Source organism: Fundulus heteroclitus, chromosome 16 (assembly GCF_011125445.2).
Source record: "Fundulus heteroclitus isolate FHET01 chromosome 16, MU-UCD_Fhet_4.1, whole genome shotgun sequence".
Lineage (NCBI taxonomy): Eukaryota > Metazoa > Chordata > Actinopteri > Cyprinodontiformes > Fundulidae > Fundulus > Fundulus heteroclitus.
This window is the reverse complement of record NC_046376.1, coordinates 30057261-30080098: the sequence shown is the minus strand read 5'-3', so window position 1 is coordinate 30080098 and position 22838 is coordinate 30057261. Positions and strand designations below refer to the sequence as shown.

General features: G+C 42.9%; 1 protein-coding gene across 1 annotated transcript; it reads right to left on the bottom strand.

Moving 5' to 3' along the window:
* Positions 1 to 95: 95 nt before the first annotated feature.
* Positions 96 to 21327, bottom strand: foxred2 (FAD-dependent oxidoreductase domain containing 2). The gene is made up of 10 exons (XM_012867859.3): positions 21192 to 21327; positions 18665 to 18882; positions 18246 to 18551; positions 17704 to 17955; positions 17288 to 17605; positions 17027 to 17193; positions 16740 to 16905; positions 16007 to 16233; positions 15745 to 15915; positions 96 to 672 (listed from the first exon to the last, which is right to left on the bottom strand). Exons 2-10 carry the CDS (start codon positions 18877 to 18879, stop codon positions 434 to 436), a joined length of 2061 nt encoding a protein of 686 aa, XP_012723313.2. The 5' UTR covers positions 18880 to 18882; positions 21192 to 21327; the 3' UTR covers positions 96 to 433.
* Positions 21328 to 22838: the final 1511 nt, after the last annotated feature.

Here is a 22838-nt window from a genome sequence, read left to right as displayed (position 1 = left end):
TATATGTATATACGGTCAACATCCTAACACTAAAACATTAGTGTTTTACTAACACTAAAAAATGCTGGAAATGAATTATAAATAAAAGAGAGAGACATGTTATATACCCACTTTTATGGATGTAAAACCTCAAGTAAAAACACTGAATGAAGCATAATTTGTGAAATGAAATAAACAAGCTCTCGAGGAACATATGGTTTCCAGTGATCAACAATAACTTGCAACCTTGCAGGCTATGAAATCAGGTAAAAAACATGAGATAAATCAAGGGTGAGATGGAAAACTCCACCTTTATCTAAGGCTTAAACCCTCTAAAAATGAAGAAGAACATCTTTGGTTTAAATAATCTGACAGATTTACAAGATGATAGCAGCTGATCTAAATATCTCAACTAGAAGAATAGGACCAAAACAGCATTTAACGGGCAAAACAATCAGAGGTCAAGTTTCAGTCCGGAGGAGACGGATGCTCCAGCTGGTGCCAGGTAGTTTGGAAACGCAGGGCTTGCTCCCGTCGACGTTCCAGCAGAGACTTGCTCAGCCGGCACCAGTCCAGCCTCATAAACACCCCGCGTCAGCTGACCGTAGCGTTGGACGCCTCGCTGATTCAAATATCCCTGCTGACAAGACAGCGGGGACCTACGGTGCGTTAGGGCTGAGCGGAAACATGTTTCTGAAATGCAAAAGGAAACAGCAATTTAGAGAGAGATTTAAAAAGGAGAAAAGAAGAAAAAAAACGCCCCCACAAGGAGGATTTTCATGATTGAGGGTGTGGTTCAGAAATGTAAACTGAACATTTGCACCACACCAGGAAATGTGCTATCATCCTGTGTGATGGAACGTTTTGAAAGGATGAAATTTAGCTATTAGATACACGCTTCTTCAGGAGCAGAGTTTGCTGCAGCGTCTATGAATTGATGCAATCAGCTCAGCATCATTAGATAAAACACTTTTTACGAGCTGGCATCAACAACAGCTTTTGACTGCACTGTATTATAACTATAACCATATTGGAAGTCAAATATTTGCCTGTGAACTGATTGATGGGGTAATGCGTATATAAATTTGATCTGTCATCTAAAGCTTTCACCATTCTGCTTCTGCTCTCCACCCCCACAGGCGCTTTTCTCCTCTGCTCCCTGCTTGCTTTTCTCTACCTTTAACTTTAATCACCTTACCAAAACTGCAGAAAAAATGGACCAAGCTATTTTAGACTCAAGGATTTACATATTTTATTTAAATTTTTTCCTGTTTGGACTTTGAGAAAAACCAGCCGATGCCAACTAATCAGCACAAGATGACCCTCTTCACCTCAGAGAACTTTGATAAGCTTGTAAAAGAAATTGCTGTTATGGAAACAAAAATTCATCAACTTGAAGTAAATCTGGAGGTAAACGAATTTGGAAATGACACGACTCTGCACATGATTGCGAACAGTGACAACCAGCCCAGCAACTCCAACTTACAGATCACAGATGGAAATGGGATTAAGCCCACCTGCAGCCCACCTTGTAACACCCTGGGCGCAAGGCCAAACAATCAAGAATGAACCCTACAACTAGACACAGACAACTGGCCGTTGTCCCAGGGGAAAAGGAAACAACGCACCGTTATCAGGAGTGAACCGGCAGGAAAGTTTGGAATTCCACTCCATAACAGATTTGTGCCTCTTGCACCTTGCATCCAGGAAAATAATCCTTCTCCTGACAACAATCAAAAGTATGACAACAATCCTTGTTCTAAACGGTCAGCTCCAAAGCCTCCAGAGAAAAAGCGCCTGATTTCCAACTTGTTTTTCCTCTGTGAACCATGCACCATCATCAGCTCTGTCCTCCGACAAAGTACAACCAGTGCATAAACAGACAATGAGCCCTGTGCAGCCCGCAACAGCCAAGATAAAGATGGCCAAGAAGACGACGCACGAAGTGACTTCAGCAGAAAAGAAAATTGGTTTGGAGGTGTTAACCGTTTTTCTATTAAAAAACAAAATTATGGTCGGTAATGAAGTCATTGATTAAAAAAAAAATGTTAAGAAAAACATTTTTAATCAATGACTTCATTACCGACCATAATCTTGTTTTTTAATAGAAAAACGGTTAACACCTCCAAACCAATATTCTTTTCTGAGAGCAGACAGCAAAGGAAAGGTGGAGGAGTGGCAACATTATTTAGTGATTCATTAAGGCGTAAAAAGGGTGTTTCTGGGAAAATTCAACTCTTTTGAATAATCGGCTCTCCAGGTAAAGAGTCCGGTATCAATGAATGTCTTAGCATCTAAATACATCACAGACTTGTTATCAGTGTATCAACCCTCCAGACCATTAATGTCCTCTGGCTCCAGCCTACTCTGCTTACCCAGAACCAGAACCAAACATGGAGAAGCAGCATTTAGCTTTTATGCTCCACTTATCTGGAACAAACCCCCAGAGGACTGTAAAAATGCTAAAACCCTGAGTTCCTATAAATCAAGCTTAAAAACACATTTGTCTAGTGTTGTCTTTGAATGTTAACATTGTTAGGATATCAACAAGGTCAAGTGGAACGAGCTGTTTATCCCAGAACTGCATGGCACACTTAGATGGCACTGACCCAAAAGATTGGCACATATCTATCAGATACCACCCTGGAGGTGACGCAGCTTCCCTGCTGATGTCACAGTTTGGATGTGTACCGCCCTTGTATGGGTGTGTCCCGAGATCCCTTTATAATGTTTGCGTGATGAGCACTCGAGGCCTCCTGCCGATCAGGGGCCCATCAGCGCTGGTGTGACTGTAACTATTTCTCTGTCTTTACGTAGATAAAATTTAACTAAAAGCATACTTGTCTGTTTTATGCGTCCTACATTCAAGGTAATAAGTAAGTGGGGGTCGCCTGACTGGGTAAAACGAACTGGGTCCACCGAGGGTGCTTCACCGTAGTCACGGCACGGTGAAACAGTAACAAATTGGTGTTTCCGCCCGGACCCAAAAGGCGGCGTACCACCTTCCGTTTTCCGGCCAGGACGTCATTCCGGAAGAAAAACACACAGCGTGCGGCCGCAAAAAAGGTAAGGAGATTTCATTCATCTCCTAGTGTCTTTTTCTTCCTGGAGGGCCGACTTTTTGTATTTCTAAAGGCAGAGAAAGGTTTGAGGATAATTGTTTGCAAACGTGTCGATGAGAATTTGGGATTTGCGTGCGGTCACAGAGGTGAGAGTCCGGGAATCCTTGGCCAGGGTTCCGAAAATACTGTGCACCTTGAGAATTTAGGGTTTAAAAGGTCCCCTTGTTAGGCACAGAGGAAAATACGTGTTCCTCTGTGTGTAACATAAAAGCGGCCATTCTGACAGACACGCCTGTACGCGTGGCTTCTAAAACATCGTGTAGCCTAGAAAATGTGGGTTTAGATGCCCCCTTATTTTCCGCGAGGACGAACATAAAAGTCGTTTTTGCGGTAATATAAAAGCAGCCTTTTTCGAAAAACGAGCGCGTACGACCTGGCTAATACACAATAGTGTGAATGCGGTGGTTTGACGTTTTGTTAAAACCCCGATTACAGACGAATATAGAAAGAGAAAAAGCCAGTGGACGCACACACAACCAGCAGGACCGGAGGTACGTACTGAGTTAACTAAAGATTGGCCAGAGAGTGTGAGTGTGTATGTGTGTGTGTGTGTGTGTGAGACACGTTATTGTCATTGAGCCGTGGAAGTGAAGTGAAGGGTAAGGGCCTTCTCATCCTGAGTACACTGGCTCATTGAAACTGCCGTGTAAAAACACAATAATAAGGCATATAGGAACATAATAAGTTTTGGTGTCTGAGAGATAAAAAATAAGCTCTCATTGGACCGGGGTCAGGACGCTGTCCCAGCAGGTTGGCCAAAACGTGTGAGTGCTGGAATGACTGAGAATCAGGCAGAAAATGAGCTCCAGGGGGGTTCTTTAGGAACACTGCTGGAGACAGGAAAAAGGAGCATAATGGCAAACTTCCCACACAAAGATGCTGAAAACCATTTAAAACAATTTGAGGAGTGGTGTGAAAAAATGAGGAGAGACGGGGTTTTTGGTGATACAGAAGGGTCACCACCAGAGGCCAAAATGTGCACTTACTATTTGCAGATGTTAAAAAATAGATTAGCCCTAGCACAAGTAGAAACGGGTGATGCAGGTGAGTTTGCTCGAGAAAAATACCAAAAAGAGGAAATCAAAATAGCAGGCTTGATAAAACTAACTGAACTGTATTTCAGCATGTGCTTCTCAGGCCTCGACAAACAACAAGAGAGTGAAAATCTGCAGGGGGTAAGGGAATCATCTTCTTTCAAACAAGAAGGTAAGTACACAACTATGCAAAACAATCTGCATGGTGATAAGGGAGAACTGTTATCCAAGGCCAGGAGTGTGGTGACTTCATCAGACCCTTCGGTGCAGGTGCCTGGTATGGTGTTATGTGGGGGACAGATAAGCTGTGACGTAAGACCCAGATGTAACCTGCATTCTAGCGAAACTGATCTTTCTTTACCTGCAACAAAACAAAGTGTGCAACTGCCATTGTTTCAGACTCACAGTGCTACAGGACAGGTGAATGCAGCTGTTTACAGCCCTCTTTTATGTGCTGACAACGTTTATCTGAGGCACATGTTCCCCGATCCCAGAAAAGGGGCGCACCTTTGGATCAAAGCATTCGTTAAGACTTTAAGCGGGTATGTATTGGCTATTGGTGATGTGAGGACTGGCTTATCAGCATACCTGGAACCACAAGAGGTACATGCGGTTGAAGTCTCTGCTGGAACTGACGTACTAGGAACAGCTGCTCCTTTGGCCCCAGTGGCACGGCAACTTTGGAGCACATTGAGGACATTTTTATCCAGTAAGTACGGATTCTGGCCTTTTTAAATGACACTACACGTTGGGCAGGGGAGACGGCTTCAGCATATGTGAACAGAATGTTGAAAGTTTGCGCGCAAGCTGTCTGTCTGATATTGTTGCCTTCGTCATGTCTTGTACAATATATTGTGTCTGTTGAAATGAGATTATTGAGTCAGAGTGAGTGGGGGAGAGACTGCTTGGATCCGCGGATATTGAGTGTGTCTGTGTGTGTGTGTGCAAATGGGTCTTTGTGTGTAAGTGAGGTTACAGATAAATGTATTTGTGTTTTGTTTTGTTTTGGGGGTTTTTGGCGCAGGGGGGTGTTCAAAGTGCAACCAGTTGGTCGGGGCAGTTGGATTAATAAGAAAAAGAAAAGCGAAAGTTTTTAATAAAATAAAAAATAAAAAGGAAACGGAAACGGAACTAAAAGGGCGTTGCACCGGGGAAGCGTTTACGTGGGGACCGACTGGGACTTCCGTTGTGGATAAAATTGTTCGTAACTATTAAATGCAACGTATAACTTTCAAAAAGGGGTAAGCGTCCAGGTGTCTGCGAGACACAGAGTTGTATCCTTGCGGGGCTGAAGAGTAAAACCGTGTTTGGACGAAACATTCGGGGGTCGTAGCCAGCGCAAGCTCTCCACTTTTAAACTAAGCGGGAACTTAACACGTTGAAAATACATCTTTCGGCGTTGCTATAGACGTTTAAAAACTATGAAAAACATAGAACTATTTAAGACAGTCAGAAAAAGCAGGCCTGCACGTGTTTGTCTGTCTGAATGTCATCTTTGTATGTAAATGTATGTATTTGTGTATCGTATGTAACTAAACGTTCGTCTGTGTGATGTTCATGGTTTCAGAATGTTCATTTGTTTTGGGAGAACTGCAGCTCCGTAATTCAAATGACGTTTTAATCATGAACTACGTTAACTAAAAGCTGAAGAAAGGTAAAGAGAGATTTCAATAACAGTTTGTTTTCTTCCCACATTAAACATCCGGCCAAATTAAATTGTTACACTGAGAGATGCTAACGTGTCTTAAACAGAAAATATCCCAGGGCTGTAGGAAATACTTGGGACTGGGATAAAGTTTTTTTTGGAGCTTAATTATGCAATACAGCAACCAGAGGCGTTGGTGTGTATTCAGTTATGCTATTAGATTGCGTTTGGCTTGTGTTTGTCAATGAATTCATGACAGCTGAAATAATAACAGAGTAAAAGCTTTTATATTGTAATTTTAGAACATTAATAAAATGGCAAACAGCATATGGGGAGCATATGGGAGAATGTTTGGGAGAAAAGGATTTTACAGCTGCCTAAAAAGAAGAATTTAAGAGCACTAAGATATACATGATTTTTGATTTAAATAGATGAGACAAACTGTGCTTTAAACAAACTGTAGGGGACTAAATATGGTTGCTTTTCTAAGGGTTCTGTATTAATTTATTTTATTTCTTTTTACTGGGGATTTGAATGCAGCTAATGAGAAATTTTGAGAAGTGTTAAGATATCACAAGGCCACATTAAGCATGTCATCGGTTACAAAAGCATCTGATGTTATTAGTTATGCTGAGCTGAGGCAAGCCTCAGAGGGTCAGTTTAACCTGAAGCAGGACAAAAGATATGATAAACAAATCTGACCATGATGTAAACATCTGAATGTTATGGCAAGGCTGGGTCTGTGTGTTCTAGCCTGGGGGCACGAAAACTATGTCAGAGGGAAAGAATGAAATAAAGCCAGCTTGTGAAGAGTTAGATTCTACTTCTAATCTCTTTGTTTTTGGGTAGCTTTCTCAATGTGCTGAATTACGGGGAAAACTCTTATCATGTATAGAAAAACACTAGAGGCTCAAAAGCCTGAAAGAGAAAATGGTTGCTTTAAAGTTTCACCCTTGACCATTTAAGATTGAAAACCATTAATAACTAAGTTTGCATGATCGAAAGAGCTAGAAAGAAATCAAAAGAATGCTATAAGATATTGGAACACACATAATGCACGCTTTGGGAGACTTTTTACTTTCGGGTTTTTATTGTTTTGTGTATTTTGATTATTTCTTTGTTAAATGATTCCTTTGCTTTAATTTTTGCATCACCAGCGGCAAAAAAGTGACAACATTTGAGGTTGCTCGGCAGATAGTTTAAGAAAATGAGAAGTTTTAATACAAAACGCTGAAAGAAAAGGAACGAGAGATTCCTACCTCCCCTGGACCAACCAAGAACTTAGACACATCACATTAAGAACCAAGACACTAAAAAGACCGAGACACTAAAAAGACCAGGTTTTCTTTTGTCACCTAATACACTAACAGAATTGTTTTTCTCTGAGTTACTTCTTTCAGATGATGTGAGATGAAACTGTAAAGCCACTTTGTTCCGACAGAAGACTCTGGAAAGTGAGCTCTTTCAGGCCGTATGGTAAGAAGTCATGATCTAAAATGGACGTGCAGGGATTGACAAAAGTGACTAAATTATGCTAAGTTTAACAAACTTATGACAGGTAATATTGAGACCTTCTTGGCAAGGCAAGGCAAATTTAGTTATAAAGTACAATTCAGTATTCAGTATCCTTCTAGCGGTAAGAAGGTGGCTTTGGAAATTGTTCATGTACCTCTTCCAACTGTTCCACTCTCCACTGACTCACATTAACATTTCTATCCTGTTCTCTGCTTTTTCTTGCAAGGAAACCTGGTCATATATAATTGGAATGTGCTAACGGAGAGATTTTAGTCTCTTTTTAGGCATTCTCAGAGAAAAGTTAGTACCAAGCGGTGCCACAGTGGTCCAGAGGACGGAGAAAAAGGTGATGTACTTGACTCCTGCCTAATCCAGTTTTTAATCAAATTTAGAGAAAAAAAAAAAAAAAATCAGTAATTTTTGCAGAAGCTGCATAGAGGTTTAATGTGGAATGTGATGCTACAAAGTTAAGAGAAATGTTTTTATCAATGAACTTATACAAAGAGGTTGAACTGTCTGTAAAATATTTTGCTTGGATAAATTTTTAAGGGATCAAGATCTGGGGTAAAGGTGAAGAACTTCAAGAATAAGTTTGTTTTAGAGGGAACGATGTGGTTGATTTTGTTTTGAGACAGTTTTCTTGTAATTTTTGTTTTGATTTTTTCTTTTCAACTTATTTACACTACACTACGGATGAAGATAGACAATTCTTTTATTAGACAATTTGATTTTGGACAAAATCCATATTGGCAAAATGCTGGCAGAATTCCTTGTGGTTTCAGACACAACGGTTGGAGAAAGAAGATTCATGGACAATGCTCGTCCTGGAACGATGTTGTGGTACTGAACTGAGACATGAGGACTGAAAATGGACAACTAATTGCGGGGGCAAAGACAGAGGCATCGGAAAACCTTCAATGGACCGCAACACGAAAAAAAAGATGAGTTGGCAGACACCCCTTCTGCATTTCACATCAGATTTTCCTGCACATAATTAAAACACAAAACACACATTTGAAACATACACATTGGCGGATGCGCTTAGAAGAAAACTTTCAGATTAAAAGCAATCAAGATTATTATTAAACCCCTAGGATGTTAATTGTTTTAAGTCAGAGCTGTTATTAGCGAGCGATAAGAGGGTCAAACGCATTCGGACAAGTGGTACTGGTCTGGAAACAAAGCTGGTAGAGATTTTGGGCCGCTGATAAGAAGGATTTTCTTTTACTTGTCTAACAAGGTTTTTATTTAAATCATTTAAAATACATATAAATATGTTTTGGAATTTTATTAACCCCACAAGGGGTTTTGAAGTAGATTCAAAGAGGCACCTTTAAGATACAATAAGCTTCATAAAATACATCATGCATGAGAGGAAATAGGGGGGAACCGCTAAAAGACATCCATTTTGCACCAAAATATTAAGTTACGGGATGAGAGCATAGAGCAGCTTAAGTAATTATGCTAAACCTAAAAGGTTTGACAACTTATATTGGGGATTACAGTAAGGGGATTACATAGAGGGGCCGTTTAAACGTAAAAGGAAAGTGGATAAGAACATTGTATGCAATTACATCAATGAGCGATAATTATGATCATGAAAAAACTAGTGGGCGAAAAAGTTAAAGTAGGCATTACAGCAACAGTTAATAGCATAAACGAATAAACTAACGAGTGAGCAAGCTAATATTTCAATATAAGCAGAATAAACTCTAAACCTTTTAACCTTGTTCAAGCGAAGGAGAAATTGTGAGCACAACATTTACTGGGTATCTTAAAGTAAGCAGAGGCGCAACTAAGAAATTAATTATTAGGATGTAAAGCAACACAAAGGTTAAGGACTTAAATGGATAAAACTGCAAGTTTAGAATAATGCCTTATTCTAATAAATAACTTGGGTAAATTAGGATTGAAGCACCAGTGTAAATAGTTTGGAATTGTACGCAGTTACCTAAAAGGTGTGAGGAGACTTAACAACTACCTGTTTGAACACAAAATAGCACAATAATTGTTCTTTAACTAAATGTTAAAACATCCAGAAGAAATAAACCCACATAAATATAGTTTAGCCATCTATTAACCTAGTGGTCTTTTAGACCAGGATAATCTAACGATCGTCCTCTTGTACATGCAGAAAAGTAATGAGATCAATTAGATTAGTTGGACGTTTGGTATCTGGTCAGGACAGCAGAAGCACTCCTGGACACAAGATGAGGATAACAGCTCCAACATGATATCAATGCATGAAGGTTGGCTCTGAGGAACATCAGAGCTGCAATGGCATCAGACAGTGACACTCCTGCTGTGATAAAGAAAATCTTGAAAAGAACTATGCATGACTGCTTTGCTTCACAGGTGATGGAATTCAACTACAAGGTTTCACGAACATGACATGGAGAGGTTGGCGTTCAGGAAACGCACCTAAAACACACTCTTGGACTCTTTGGGGTAAATGGGCTCTAAAGGGGGACACTTAACAGGAGAGAAACTGAAAGCCTGGGCTTACGACGAGAGACATTTCAGACAGGGGGTGTGGACACCCAGGAATTGCTGCTGTGGTTTGAAAATGTCAGAGATTTGTCGCAGGTGGTGGAGTGTTTCGATGACCCAGGCGCTTGAAACCAGGTTGAACAGAGGAGACGACGTCGTGTTCCCACAGGGATTACCTGTAACCCAACACTGACTGTGAACAATTTTATGTTTGGGTTTGCTGGGGTTGCCAAAAGGAGCATCGGAGATGACTTTCTCTATCCTGACCAGGTTCACACTTAAAATGCAAAGAAAAAACAAAATTATAGAGGCCAAAACAAATACGGACACAGAGAAGTGTTTATACAAAGAATTCCACTATTCGTCAATTTAAGGTGCAGATACTAAGGCTAAACAAAGAATTAGAAGAAGGGCAAAACTTAAAGCTGATCATTTACCAATGGGTGGTCAATATTTAAGGGGTTTTAAAGGAACTGCACAATTTCTTCAATGATCACAACAGACAGTGATTGATGAAACAAACAAGCAAATTCTAGAATGGGAATTTTTAATCTGCTGGGACAAGACGGTGCAAACATAAAATAAGGATTTATAGATCACTGGGTGATATAAGATCACAAAGGTAATAATAATAAATGTATGAGAATGTAAGAAAATCACTCGGAGTAATGTCTGCTTAAAGTTTTTCAAGGATAAACTAAACACATGAGAACAAGAACTAGATACTTGTTAAAGGGTTGATTTACTTGGGGATATAATTATGCTTGGATGTATTATCAATTAAACTAATGTTGAATGACTGAAAAAGGTTTAAAGACCTAGAGCAGTATGGAGCTTCTTACATGGTCAGGGGGCGATGTGTCTAATAAGCAACAATGACTTACTGCTCACAGCATACTACGGTTTAAAGGTTTGTTTCAAACAAGATTCAAACAGGGGGACATAAGATAAAAACCAGGGTCGCTTACGAAAGCTGTCTGTTAAAACAGAAGCACGGTTGGTTTGATGTACGTCAAGCTGAAACTGATTCACAGAACTACTTCCTGTCTCCGCCCTGGGCTACACCCACTTCCTGAATAGCAACCAATCACAACTCCGTGTGGGCGAGGGGCATGCACACACTTCCTTTCTCTTAGCTGAGTTTTTCAAAATAAGACAAGAAGTACATAGGGCTGCTTCTTATTAACATCACAACATTATTCTGCAAATATATATAGTGGAGCTTTCTTTTACAAACTTAAGGGTTTTTCTGTTGGACTTTTTAGAAAAATGTGAAGTATTTTGCAGCTGGTTCAGTAAGAAGTTTCTGAAAGGTTTTAATACAATTCCTTGTGTGCTAGATAAATTGAGATGAACCGTGTCACAGTAGCCATGAAACATATGATGATAAATTTCTATTGCAGAGATCTTTTCAACTGTTGGACAATTGTAAGGTGAGACACACATGGGAAAGAATTATAGAGAAATGCTGCTGCAGATAACGTTGAACTTTCAGATTTTTCTTTTATATAAGAGTAATGCAAGATCTAATGATTACAGTAAAGGAGGTAAAGCTAAGAGCATAATAATTGTGAACGGAAATATCTGGATGTGAAAGTGTTTGAAGAAGGTAAATGTAAAAAGGATTGGGAGTCTTGATAAGAACACTAATTACACCTTGTTTCTGTTATCCAACAGTAAACAAGGCCTGGTGTCTGCCAACCATCCCAACAGAGCATTTTCCTGGGGATAAAATGCTTATTGCCTGAAAAAGGACAGGACACTCATTACCATCCAACTAAATCGTTTTTGTCCATGCTGAGGAATAAGAAGAGGACTTAAGAAGTTTGGGAGTACATGCCAGAGACCTATGATTTTTTATGTTTTTTCTTTCTGTTTGCCATGAAGGAGCAGTTGCCTAAGAACACTGAGCTGACCACTTATGCGCGAATAGATTCATGTCTGCCACGTGCTCAGACTGGCCTGACGTTTTTTACTTGCGTTATTGACGTACGGACACTTTTTATATCACAAAACTGATTTTTTCCTTTCTCTTCTCCACTGACTTCCATCACCATGTTTGATCTTATGTGTTATGATGTTTATACTGTGATGTTGCATTATGATGATCGCTATGGCTTTATGACTAAGAATGGAAACTCTCTGTTACAGACACACACACCAAGACCTACAGTTCTTGCAATCTTTTTGCTTTGTTATATAGAGAACCAGGATCTGATGGCTATCACAGATCCATAAGTTACTCGGTAAGGCTAATTTCTAGATTCAATACAGGGTGTCTTCTCGCTCAGATTGGCCCAGAGTGGGAGTGCCCTTGACTGGGGCTCCATCACTTTTTTGCCATTTCTTAGAGATGGTTTTTTGTGATGAAGACTCAGCCTGCCCTCTGATGCCCCCTACTGGTACTCTTGGATTTGTGAGGCGTGAAGGTGATGGATCGTTGTCCATAGGAATGGAGAGTGGAGGACCGAGTAGGAGGTTTCTTGGGGTGGGGGTAGAGTAGACGAATTTGGCCTTGATTAAGGTACATCTTTAGCTTATCTAGTCTAAAGTAAACTTAAAATAATGTGCGCATAGGAACCTAAAACAGGCCTAGCTCAAATAGTTGAACCCTAAATTGTAGTTAAAATGCTTGGACTGTGGTGTTGAGTAAAAAATGATTCATGCTGATTGATGCTAAGATGTTTCCATTGTGGTTTGTCCGGCCCATTCCTTGGAACTGTTTTCGTTGTGATGTGCCTTTGGGGCACACCAACAGGGGGGGCTAACGGACAACTGGACTGTTTTTACAAAGTGCTTTTCAGTCACACCAGCAGAGACTGTGTGACCCCAGAGACTGAACCGCACTATCGACTGCCATGGAGATCACAGATGGATGGACTCTGGAAGCCGGAAGCTGACGTGATTGGATTGCTTGGACTGGACGGAATGACCGACTGTTCTGGGAGAGGGACAGACTGAGAGCTGTCGTTCCACTGGTTGATCATCTTTGGTGATGTGCCATAATGACACATCATCAGGGGGACTGTTAGGATATCAACAAGGTCAAGTGGAACGAGCTGTTTATCCCAGAACTGCATGGCACACTTAGATGGCACTGACCCAAAAGATTGGCACATATCTATCAGATACCACCCTGGAGGTGACGCAGCTTCCCTGCTGATGTCACAGTTTGGATGTGTACCGCCCTTGTATGGGTGTGTCCCGAGATCCCTTTATAATGTTTGCGTGATGAGCACTCGAGGCCTCCTGCCGATCAGGGGCCCATCAGCGCTGGTGTGACTGTAACTATTTCTCTGTCTTTACGTAGATAAAATTTAACTAAAAGCATACTTGTCTGTTTTATGCGTCCTACATTCAAGGTAATAAGTAAGTGGGGGTCGCCTGACTGGGTAAAACGAACTGGGTCCACCGAGGGTGCTTCACCGTAGTCACGGCACGGTGAAACAGTAACAACATTGAGGTTTGTGGTCCAACTTGGCTTATACTGTATCAGACGTGCTGCTGCTGATTCAATGCAATGTGTTGCTTCTGCAATGTTTTTCCTTTCTCTGTAATGCTTCCTTTCCTCTGTTTGTTTTTTGTCTTGTTCATGTTCAGCACTTTGAATTGTCTTATTTCTGCAAAGTGCTTTATAAATAAACTTGCCTTGCCTTAAAGTGTAATTTTTTTGTGAATCAAACTAGTGCTGCAACTAATGATCAATTAAACTGTGGATTATTTTTTCAATTAATTGTTGAATCGGACAAAATAAACATTTTTAATTTTCCCCTTTCATTTAAAACAGAACATTTGGATTCACAAAGCAAAGAAGCGCACAAAAACATGTTGCTACTTAGGTGTTCTGTTACAATAACATTAAATAATACTTAATCGGGGCATGCTGGTGGCGCAGCTAGTAGCGTGACCCATGTACAGAGGCCTTTGTCGTCGACCCGGGTTCGACTCCAACCCGCGGTCCTTTGCCCCATGTCTCTCCCCCTCTTCAACCCCCTTCCTGTCTGCCTACTGTAATAAAAAGCGAGCCATAACAATGCAACCAGAGCAAAAAAAGAAAACCCTGCGGACAGTCTCTTTATGTAGATACTACACGCTACATTTTCTTCTACATATTTTTCTTCCACGGACATTTATATCCTCAATAAGTGTTTCTAATTTTAATTCGAAGAGTCAAAAAAGTGATTTGATGTTTAATACTTTATTTTTCTTCTGAGGGTTATACATTGTTGGGAGTGTCCTTATTTTTTTGTTGTTTGTTTTTTCTATAATTTGGGTCTGCCTCTACCCATCCTGAGTGTCTCACTAGAATGTCATAACGGTTACATAATAACAATAAAGACTGATATAAGACTGATTCTTGCAAAGTTAGAGCCCTGTTCCCCTCTCCCACACAGTGCCTTCACCCAGACTGTCAGCAAATTAAAACTTCAAACTTAATCAACAAAACATTATCATCAATCAGTCGGAATGAAAGTTTACTCTAAGAGGGCTGGTTTACGCCAACTAACTTGTTCTATCATCAGGCGCCTGCAGATTGTGCAAACTGCTGCAGCACGACTTAACTGGAACAAAAAAGTCTGAGCAGAAAAAGACGTATTTTTGCGCTGTTTTCAATGTTGCATTTGTTTGATGCAAACCCCCCAAAAAAAGCATCAAAAAGGTCTGACTCTCCAGATGACGTTGATCTAGATGATCATGACAAGTTTAGTTTTCCTAAGAAACATTCATGAGTAGGAATTTATCAAAACCAAAAATCCTCAGTCTGCCATACTTCTACATATTATTCTAGATTCACAGACTTTAACACTGCTGTTAAGGGTAAATCATTTTTCATTTAAGAAGGATGTAAACGGCTAAACATGGGATCATTTCTCATGCCTTGTTGCTTCTGCATTCTAATTTTTCATTTGCTCAAACTTTAGTCTTGCTTCAGTAGTTAATACCTATACGTGAAAACATGCTTTGCTACATTATGCTATTATCTACAACAGTAAAAAAAAAAAAACTCCATAGGTTTTCTAGATTCCTTCTGTTTCTCTCCCTGTCAGTCGCTACTGAGGGCGCCGCTGCTCACAGCCGCTCTCAGGGCAACGATTAGGGGAAACAAGAAGACAGGACAGAGTGGAGATGTTTTTCATTTGCTCAAAGAAGTCTAGTGTTGTTTCAGTGGTGAATACATTAACTGCATGTGAAACGGTGCTTTGCTGGGTCAAGTAGGAGAGGTGAAGAGGATGTGAGACAGAGAGGAGCAGTCTCTCTGATTCTTTAAGAAACGGGATAAACCGCTGAAAAAAAATAAAAATAAATAGGGTTCAAAGTACAGCGCAGAGGAGGTCCAAAAAGTAAGGATGTGTGCTGATCTTGCATGAAAAACATTAACAGTCATTTTCCATTCATTAACTCATGACTTTGTTTGGTGCCCCCCTGATCCCCTGGGCGGAGCTCTGACACTATATAATACCTGTTATTTTGTTTTGTGAAGCATGCAGTGCTCCCTATCTTTCAAGGGCTTAGTTTGAACAATTTTCTCTGTCATTTGCAGAATTTACTAAATTTCTTTGGACAATACCGCCTGCCCTCTGGCTCCACCTCGCTCCGTTCAGGTGGCTCTGCAGCCACAATGAACCGATAATGAAATTTGTAGCCAATGCTATTAATTATCCATTTTTATCCATTTGTTGTTGCAGCCCTAAATCAAACCCCAGATAAATAAAAAGAATTAAACTGAATATACCACATAAAGAGACGCTGATGATTTTTTTTTTATTCAGCATTTTAAGGGAATACTCGTTTTAAAAGTAAAAATACATTGTTATTTTCCACTGGAGAGCTTCTACCACGACGTGTTGTGATTTGTGTTGTCATTTAATTAAACGGCAATAATGATGGATTCGGTTATACTACAGAACTCTGAGTAGTCAACTGTTCATAAGTTGTGTTTAAGGAACAGACCAGTTACCTGCGCTGAATGCCCTCAGGTCAGTCTGAATACAGTGCTCCAGGAAGCGCCGCAGTGGCTGGATGTGAGACAGGGGACCATCCCATTCAGTGAGGAAGTCCTCAACCATGTGATGAATCGCCTTCGGCCTCGGTAAAGGCCAGCCATGGGGACGCATCTTCATGTCTTGCTCTGTAAAAACAGCGAAAGTAAAGCCGAATTCCCGAAGGTGACTGAAAACCTTCACAACTGCAATGATCCTTAATGTTGGCGGCAATCCTACCTGTAGGGAGCGAGTCATAGTAGTATAAAACAGGGTGGAGAAAGTTGGATTTCCAAGCTTTAGTCCAGTCTGTTTCTGCCCGGCCCCGCCCGAGATAGTCTATCTTCTTCTTCCCATACTGCATGACCACCACTATGAGTCCGTGACTGGACACCTCGTGGCCAGAAAGAGAGGCGAACCGGGGCAAAGCTTGGAGCAGAAACTCTTCGATGTACTCACAGTGAGAGCTAAAAGGCAAGGAAACAATGATCACAGACAAGGTTCACCAGAAATGTGTCTGTTGTTAGTATCCAGAACTTTTTCACATTTGTCCCTTTATAGTCAGACAGTTGAAAGCATTTAATCGGGATTGTTTTGTGATGGACCATCATAAAGTGGAGCATGATTGTGAAGTGGACGATGTGGGCTATGTCTCTGCCTGCTATTCACATCCACAGATTGAAATGTATGCCCTTTCTTCTTTGCAAAGTCAAGCTCAGTCCTATTGAGAGGAGGGTGTCTGAGATCGTCTTTTTACACGACCGTTAAAAATTCTAGTTCATTTTTAACGTTTTCTGATTTCCTTTCCCGTCGTTGTAAAAGTAAAGAGTGCAAAGATACTTCTGCAAAAAAAAAAAGCCTGCTGCTTAAAAAAAACAACTAATGGTTTTTCACAATATTTAGAAGTGAAGAGAAAAGCTAGAAAAAAAAAAAGCACACAGCTGCTCAGGGTGTCAGAAAATCATCCGCTCACCCTTGAAGAAGTATAACATCCCCGAGCACCTCAAACATCTGGTACGGTCCAGAGGCCTCGCCGACCCGCTTCAGGATCCAGGACGTCAGCTGCGTGGTCATGAGTCTGGTCGATGGCCACGGGTTGCCGTGGTAACGGTGCTCGAGTAAACGATGTACGGCTCGGGCTGAGGCAGAGCAACGGTGCAGGTTATACCCCGGGAACTGGAATGCTACTCATCACTGCGCTAGTTCGTTACAAACTAGGGGAAACGTTCCAAGCATCAGAAAAGAGAAAAATATTCTTACCTGTGTAACGGAATCCATGCACGAAGCCTCCAGCAGAGCCTCGGTAGTCTCTAGAGTGAGAGGCGGTCCCCAAAAGGAACAAACCGGGGGTGTTCTTCCCCTCGTACCACGCCGTCACACCTGGCAGTCTACCCTTTGCATTGTGGCTGTGTGGTGGCCGCGCAGAGCTGAGGAGGTTTCCACAAACACGGCTTGAATGGGTTGCCGTGACAGACGAGACGTTTTGCAGTGACGACTCGATGGAGTTATCGCGATCTGTACCTGTCAAAAATGCTGAAGTTGAACCTGAATCCAAGGCATCGGATCACCCGGTCGTAGGGTCTCCGCAGGGGAAAGTTGTCGATGTGGTGTCCTGGAAGCTCCTCTGGTGACACATCAGAAGCGTTCCTCTCATCGCCGGCCTGCCTGAACTTCTGCAAACCCAGATAGAGCTTCGCCCTCGTCTCGCCCTTCTTCCCTCCCGATCTCCTCCTGCCGCGCTCCTCCTGTTTGGCGATGACTATGTCCTCCAGGTGGGCCTCCACCAACCCGTCGAGGGACTTCAGCTGGTATGTGTCCAGCAGCTCGTTATTGACAGCTCTGGAAAGCATACGCAAAGCAGCGGGGCATTTGTTTTCCCTCTCCTCATCTTACGTGTGTGAATAACCTTTCCTGTCTTTTTTAACACCTTGCTTTACCTGAGATCTCCAACGTAATGCGTCTGCCAGGCCAGCCGAACGGGGCTGGAGCTGAGCATGTGCACCCGGCTCGCTCTTCCCAAGATGCTCTGGGTGGTCTCGAAAGCAGAGTTCCCTTTGCCCAGGATCAGCACCGCCTGGCCTTTGTAGTCGTCGGGGTTAGTGGAGATGGACTCGTAGCCCTCCACCAGGTCGGACCCCGCAAACTCTACCTCCTGGGGAACCCACAGACCCGTGGCTACTAGAAGGACGCTGGCAGAGGGAGAAACGAAAGTGTGATGCTTCGCAAAAAGCGTTCATGCCGTGTAAACTTGGTCACATTTCAACACGTTACAACCACCAACTTCAAGGTGTTTTATTTGGGATTTTATATGAAAGACAAACACAAAGCGGTACATGATGCTGAAGTGAAATGAAAGATGCACACCACACTTTTCAGATTTTTATGCGGAAAGAAATTCACCCCAGCGTCACTATCTCGAAAAAATACATTGACGTCTGTGGCTGTAGTGTGAAAAAAAAAAACGTTTCTTTCGAGTCACCTGCACGAGTAGTCTGCTGCGTGTTGATCGGTGAGGACGTAGCTCCTCCCTGCGGCTGACTGCACGGACCTGACCCGTCCGACGTCTACGCCGTACTGCACCTTCAGCCCGAGCTCCCTGACGAACGTGGACAGGTAGAGAGGGAAGGCGTCGGCCGGCGGGTAGAACTCGCCGCTGACCTTTCTGAACAGCAGGTCTGGGTTGTCGCTCAGCAGAGAGTTCCAGTCGTGCCGCAGGTTGAACTCTCGATTCCACCGTCCTGTGTGGATTTTGTTGATGCTGATCAGCTTCCTGTGCCGGGGATATCTTTGAAAGCCCAAAGCGAGCGAGAAAACAAACAAAAAAAGAAAAGATATGTTTTAAAATGTGACGTTTTCACAGGCCATTTCAAAATTTAGAGTTCTGGTGAAGTTGCTCACTTGTTAAAAAAGCTGCCCGGTCCAGAGTTCCTCTCCAAGATGATGTAGTCCCTGTTTGCTTTGGAGAGAAAGAACCCCATCTGCAGACCAGCGGGTCCAGCTCCCAGGACACAGTAATTGTAGTGGCGGGTACCATTGTGGAGGTGCTGATTGAAGGAGGTTAGGGCAAAGCCAAACAGGGTAGAAAGGATGAAACACAGAAGGTTCGGCTCCATAACCTGAACGGACAGGAAGCATAATAGCACTGGAATAAAAATGCTTGACGGTGTGGTGTCATACAGAATAAGTATTAAAAAGATTACGCTTTTATTCCCTTGATGTAACATTCTAGTCGTAAATGTCAGCGTTGTCATTGGCTGTAACCGGAAAATAATAAAGGCTTGAAAACATCGTTCTATGTGTAATTAATCTACGTATTTATTGAGTATGACTGTTTATGCTAATAGTATACTTCATGTATGATTTACCATGTTGACAAATGCTGAAAGACATATTTTTTGGGTGATTATAGAAACTCAGCTGTTAAGATGCATTCCCAAAAACGCGAACAAGGTAAAAAATTTTGCGTTGGTCGCCTGACGTTCCGCCTCTCTCTCACAGACAATCCGCGCGGACATCGCGGCGAAATTTTTGGCCCAGCTTGCTTCACCGCGTCATGAAATAGGAGTAGCGTCTAGGAGGCCAGGGCAGACCTCTGAGCTTTATGTAATGTGGAAAGGTGAACAACAGCGTCTGCATCCATGGATCCACCAGAGACACACCCGGTTCAGAGAGCACCACCACCACCTGCTCCCGGCGTCTGGAGGATGATCGCCTCCAGCGGTGCTTCCATCTGTTCAGGATCCACTATGAGGACCTACTGCCCCACATCAAGGGAACGGATCTCCCTCCGGGACACGGACTACAGACACGCTATCCCCGCTGCAGGGCGCCTTTTCATCCGTCTTCAGTCAGTAAATGAAGTCCCAGTCTCTCATTGGGTAATGCGACGCGAATTGACAAAAAAGTTGAACTCCAGCAAAATCTCGCTTCGCTCTAGTCGTGTATCAACTGAGCTTATTCACAGCTTCGCTTCGCTCTATTCGCCCAATTAACACTGTTGGCATCGCTCAAAACGGGTCGTTCACACCGCCAACCGTTAATTCGCTCCTGAACGCACCTTTACACAGGGATAACATGTAAATCGGGCGACTGTGGCTTGATGGGTTGAGTAGTCGTCTGGCAATCAGAAGGTTGTGGGTTCGATTCCAGCTTCCCCTTGCTACATGTCAATGTACCCCTGGGCAAGGCACTTAACCCAAAATTGCCTATTGAGCTGTGTCTTGGTGTATGGGGAGTGTTGGCCTGAGAGAAGGATGCAAGTACCCGGTTCAATCCCCAGTGCCTGCACTCTGGATCCCTGAGCATAGCCCTTAACCCCTGATTGCTCCCTGGGCGCTGGACATGGCAACCCACTGCTTCCCAAGGGAATGGGTTAAAAGCAGAGAACAAATTTCGTTGTAATGTATGTTTCAATGAAACTAAAGATTATATTACTATAAATCACTCGCTCCATTCGCCTTGTTCGCGTTTTCAATTGAACGCACCTTTCCAGCTTATATTTGCAACGCTGTCTTATGGGAACATTTTAGTGCTCTTGGGAGCCATCTGCTGGTGTGGAGTGTCCCTAAGCCACTGCTTAACTGCAGTGTTGCCAAGTCCGCTTATTACAAGCAACTTTAGGTATGTTTTTTTTTCTAAAGTTGCTTATAAATTTCGTGAGTCACAGGTTGCGTTTTTTTGGGCTTATTTTTTTTAACATGAAGTCGCTTGTTTGGACTTGTCTTTTTTCAACAGAACCCCGATTCCTTGTTACCACGCTGTGCACCAAGAGCTACTAGACCTGCTGGCTCTGCTGCTGCTTTACAGACAACGTGGCCCAGCTAAAATAAATACAGACATTTCTACACTGCAGAAACGGGATCTGTACCACAGGGTGGTGGGTTGCTTGTTGGGCTCATTTTGGCTTGTTTTCACAGAGCTTGTTTCTCTTGCAAGATCTGGCAACACTCCTTGATTTGCCTATACCTGAAACCCATGGTAATTATCAGCTGCTGTCATTGGTACAAAATGGTTTAACAGGACTATTTGGCAAAATCTTGCACCCTATTACCTTCTATGTAAAGAAGATGTCTCAAAGTATCCTGTCATATGCAACAACGTTCTTCATCCGCAGCCTGCGTGTGTTCTATAATTTAACTGAGGCTTTTGGGTTAACAGCGTCCCGAAGTAGCTGCATAGCTGTGCATATTTAGGCTACATTCAGCTCCAAAACTGAAGAACACCTTTATGGCGTAAACACACTGCACTTTAGCGTGACAGGACTCCTGAAACCCCCTCGGCGCTCCGTGAACCGAACGCCCTGGCCCGTGTTATGTCACCCTGGCCGGGGATGCGGAGGCTGCCGTCGCGTCGCGGGGGCCAGATGTGAGGACGGATTCGTACCAATCAAAGATGGAGGATTTAAAAAAAACAAAAACAAGGTTACCTTCTACAGGAGTCGGCGCCTCTCTCGCCACATCTGGGGTTGTGGAGCTATTGGAACGGCAGCGTGTTTGCTATCATCGGGCATTTTAAACCGCGTTGAGTGTGTGGAGTCCTCAGTGAATCTCTGCCCACTTTCCCCCCCCCCCCCCCCAGGCTATGGAAACCAATGGAGAGCTGCCTGCCTGCATAAGGGGGCGTGGTCAGAGAAATACCATAGGAAACGGAGAGCGCGAGTCATATTTCAAATCCACTTAAAGAGGCCCTTAATACCAGCTACCTGACACGTAATAAACAAGTTGGACCAAAAGAAAATGACTGCAACTGTTCCAACCCGTATTCCATCAACATGACTTCAATAAAACGACAGTTTGAGGCACCAACTTTTTCCTGTTATGTTTCAGTTCCCTCTGGTGGCTGGCAAACAGCGTGGTGGGTCCGGGTCCCGTACAGGGTCTGGAGAGATTTGCCCCACAGAGGTTGTCGGATGATTTTGTGTCCTTGTGCTGTTGAACCATGTTGCCTTGATTTGCTGTACCGATTAGCGACACCACTATCAAAATTGCTGGGAAAAAGTATAAAAAGAGTAGCCTAAACATCAATTACTAAGTGGTTCTCACATACACTCACCGGCCACTTTATTAGGTACCCCATGCTAGTAACGGGTTGGACCCCCTTTTGCCTTCAGAACTGCCTCAATTCTTCGTGGCATAGATTCAACAAGGTGCTGGAAGCATTCCTCAGGGAGTTTGGTCCATATTGACATGATGGCATCACACAGTTGCCGCAGATTTGTCGGCTGCACATCCATGATGCGAGTCTCCCGTTCCACCACATCCCAAAGATGCTCTATTGGATTGAGATCTGGTGACTGTGGAGGCCATTTGAGTACAGCGAACTCATTGTCATGTTCAAGAAACCAGTCTGAAATGATTCCAGCTTTATGACACAGCGCATTATCCTGCTGAAAGTAGCCATCAGAAGTTGGGTACATTGTGGTCATAAAGGGATGGACATGGTCAGCAACAATACTCAGGTAGGCTGTGGCGTTGCAACGATGCTCAATTGGTACCAAGGGGCCCAAAGAGTGCCAAGAAAATATTCCCCACACCATGACACCACCACCACCACCAGCCTGAACCGTTGATACAAGGCAGGATGGATCCATGCTTTCATGTTGTAGACGCCAAATTCTGACCCTACCATCCGACTGTCGCAGCAGAAATCGAGACTCATCAGACCAGGCAACGTTTTTCCAATCTTCTATTGTCCAATTTCGATGAGCTTGTGCAAATTGTAGCCTCAGTTTCCTGTTCTTAGCTGAAAGGAGTGGCACCCGATGTGGTCTTCTGCTGCTTTAGCCCATCTGCCTCAAAGTTCGACGTACTGTGCGTTCAGAGATGCTCTTCTGCCCACCTTGGTTGTAACGGGTGGTTATTTGAGTCACTGTTGCCCTTCTATCAGCTCGAACCAGTCTGGCCATTCTCCTCTGACCTCTGGCATCAACAAGGCATTTCCGCCCACAGAACTGCCGCTCACTGGATGTTTTTTCTTTTTCGGACCATTCTCTGTAAACCCTAGAGATGGTTGTGTGTGGAAATCCCAGTAGATTAGCAGTTTCTGAAATACTCAGACCAGCCCTTCTGGTACC

Excerpts from the sequence above, each read along its gene's own strand:
- foxred2 (XM_012867859.3), bottom strand. The coding sequence starts at position 18,879 with ATGGAGCCGAACCTTCTGTGTTTCATCCTTTCTACCCTGTTTGGCTTT. Across the intron at positions 17,606-17,703 it reads CATTACGTTGGAGATCTCAG|AGCTGTCAATAACGAGCTGC; the intron begins GTAAAGCAAGGT and ends TATGCTTTCCAG. Across the intron at positions 673-15,744 it reads CCTGAGGGCATTCAGCGCAG|AAACATGTTTCCGCTCAGCC; the intron begins GTAACTGGTCTG and ends TTTGCATTTCAG.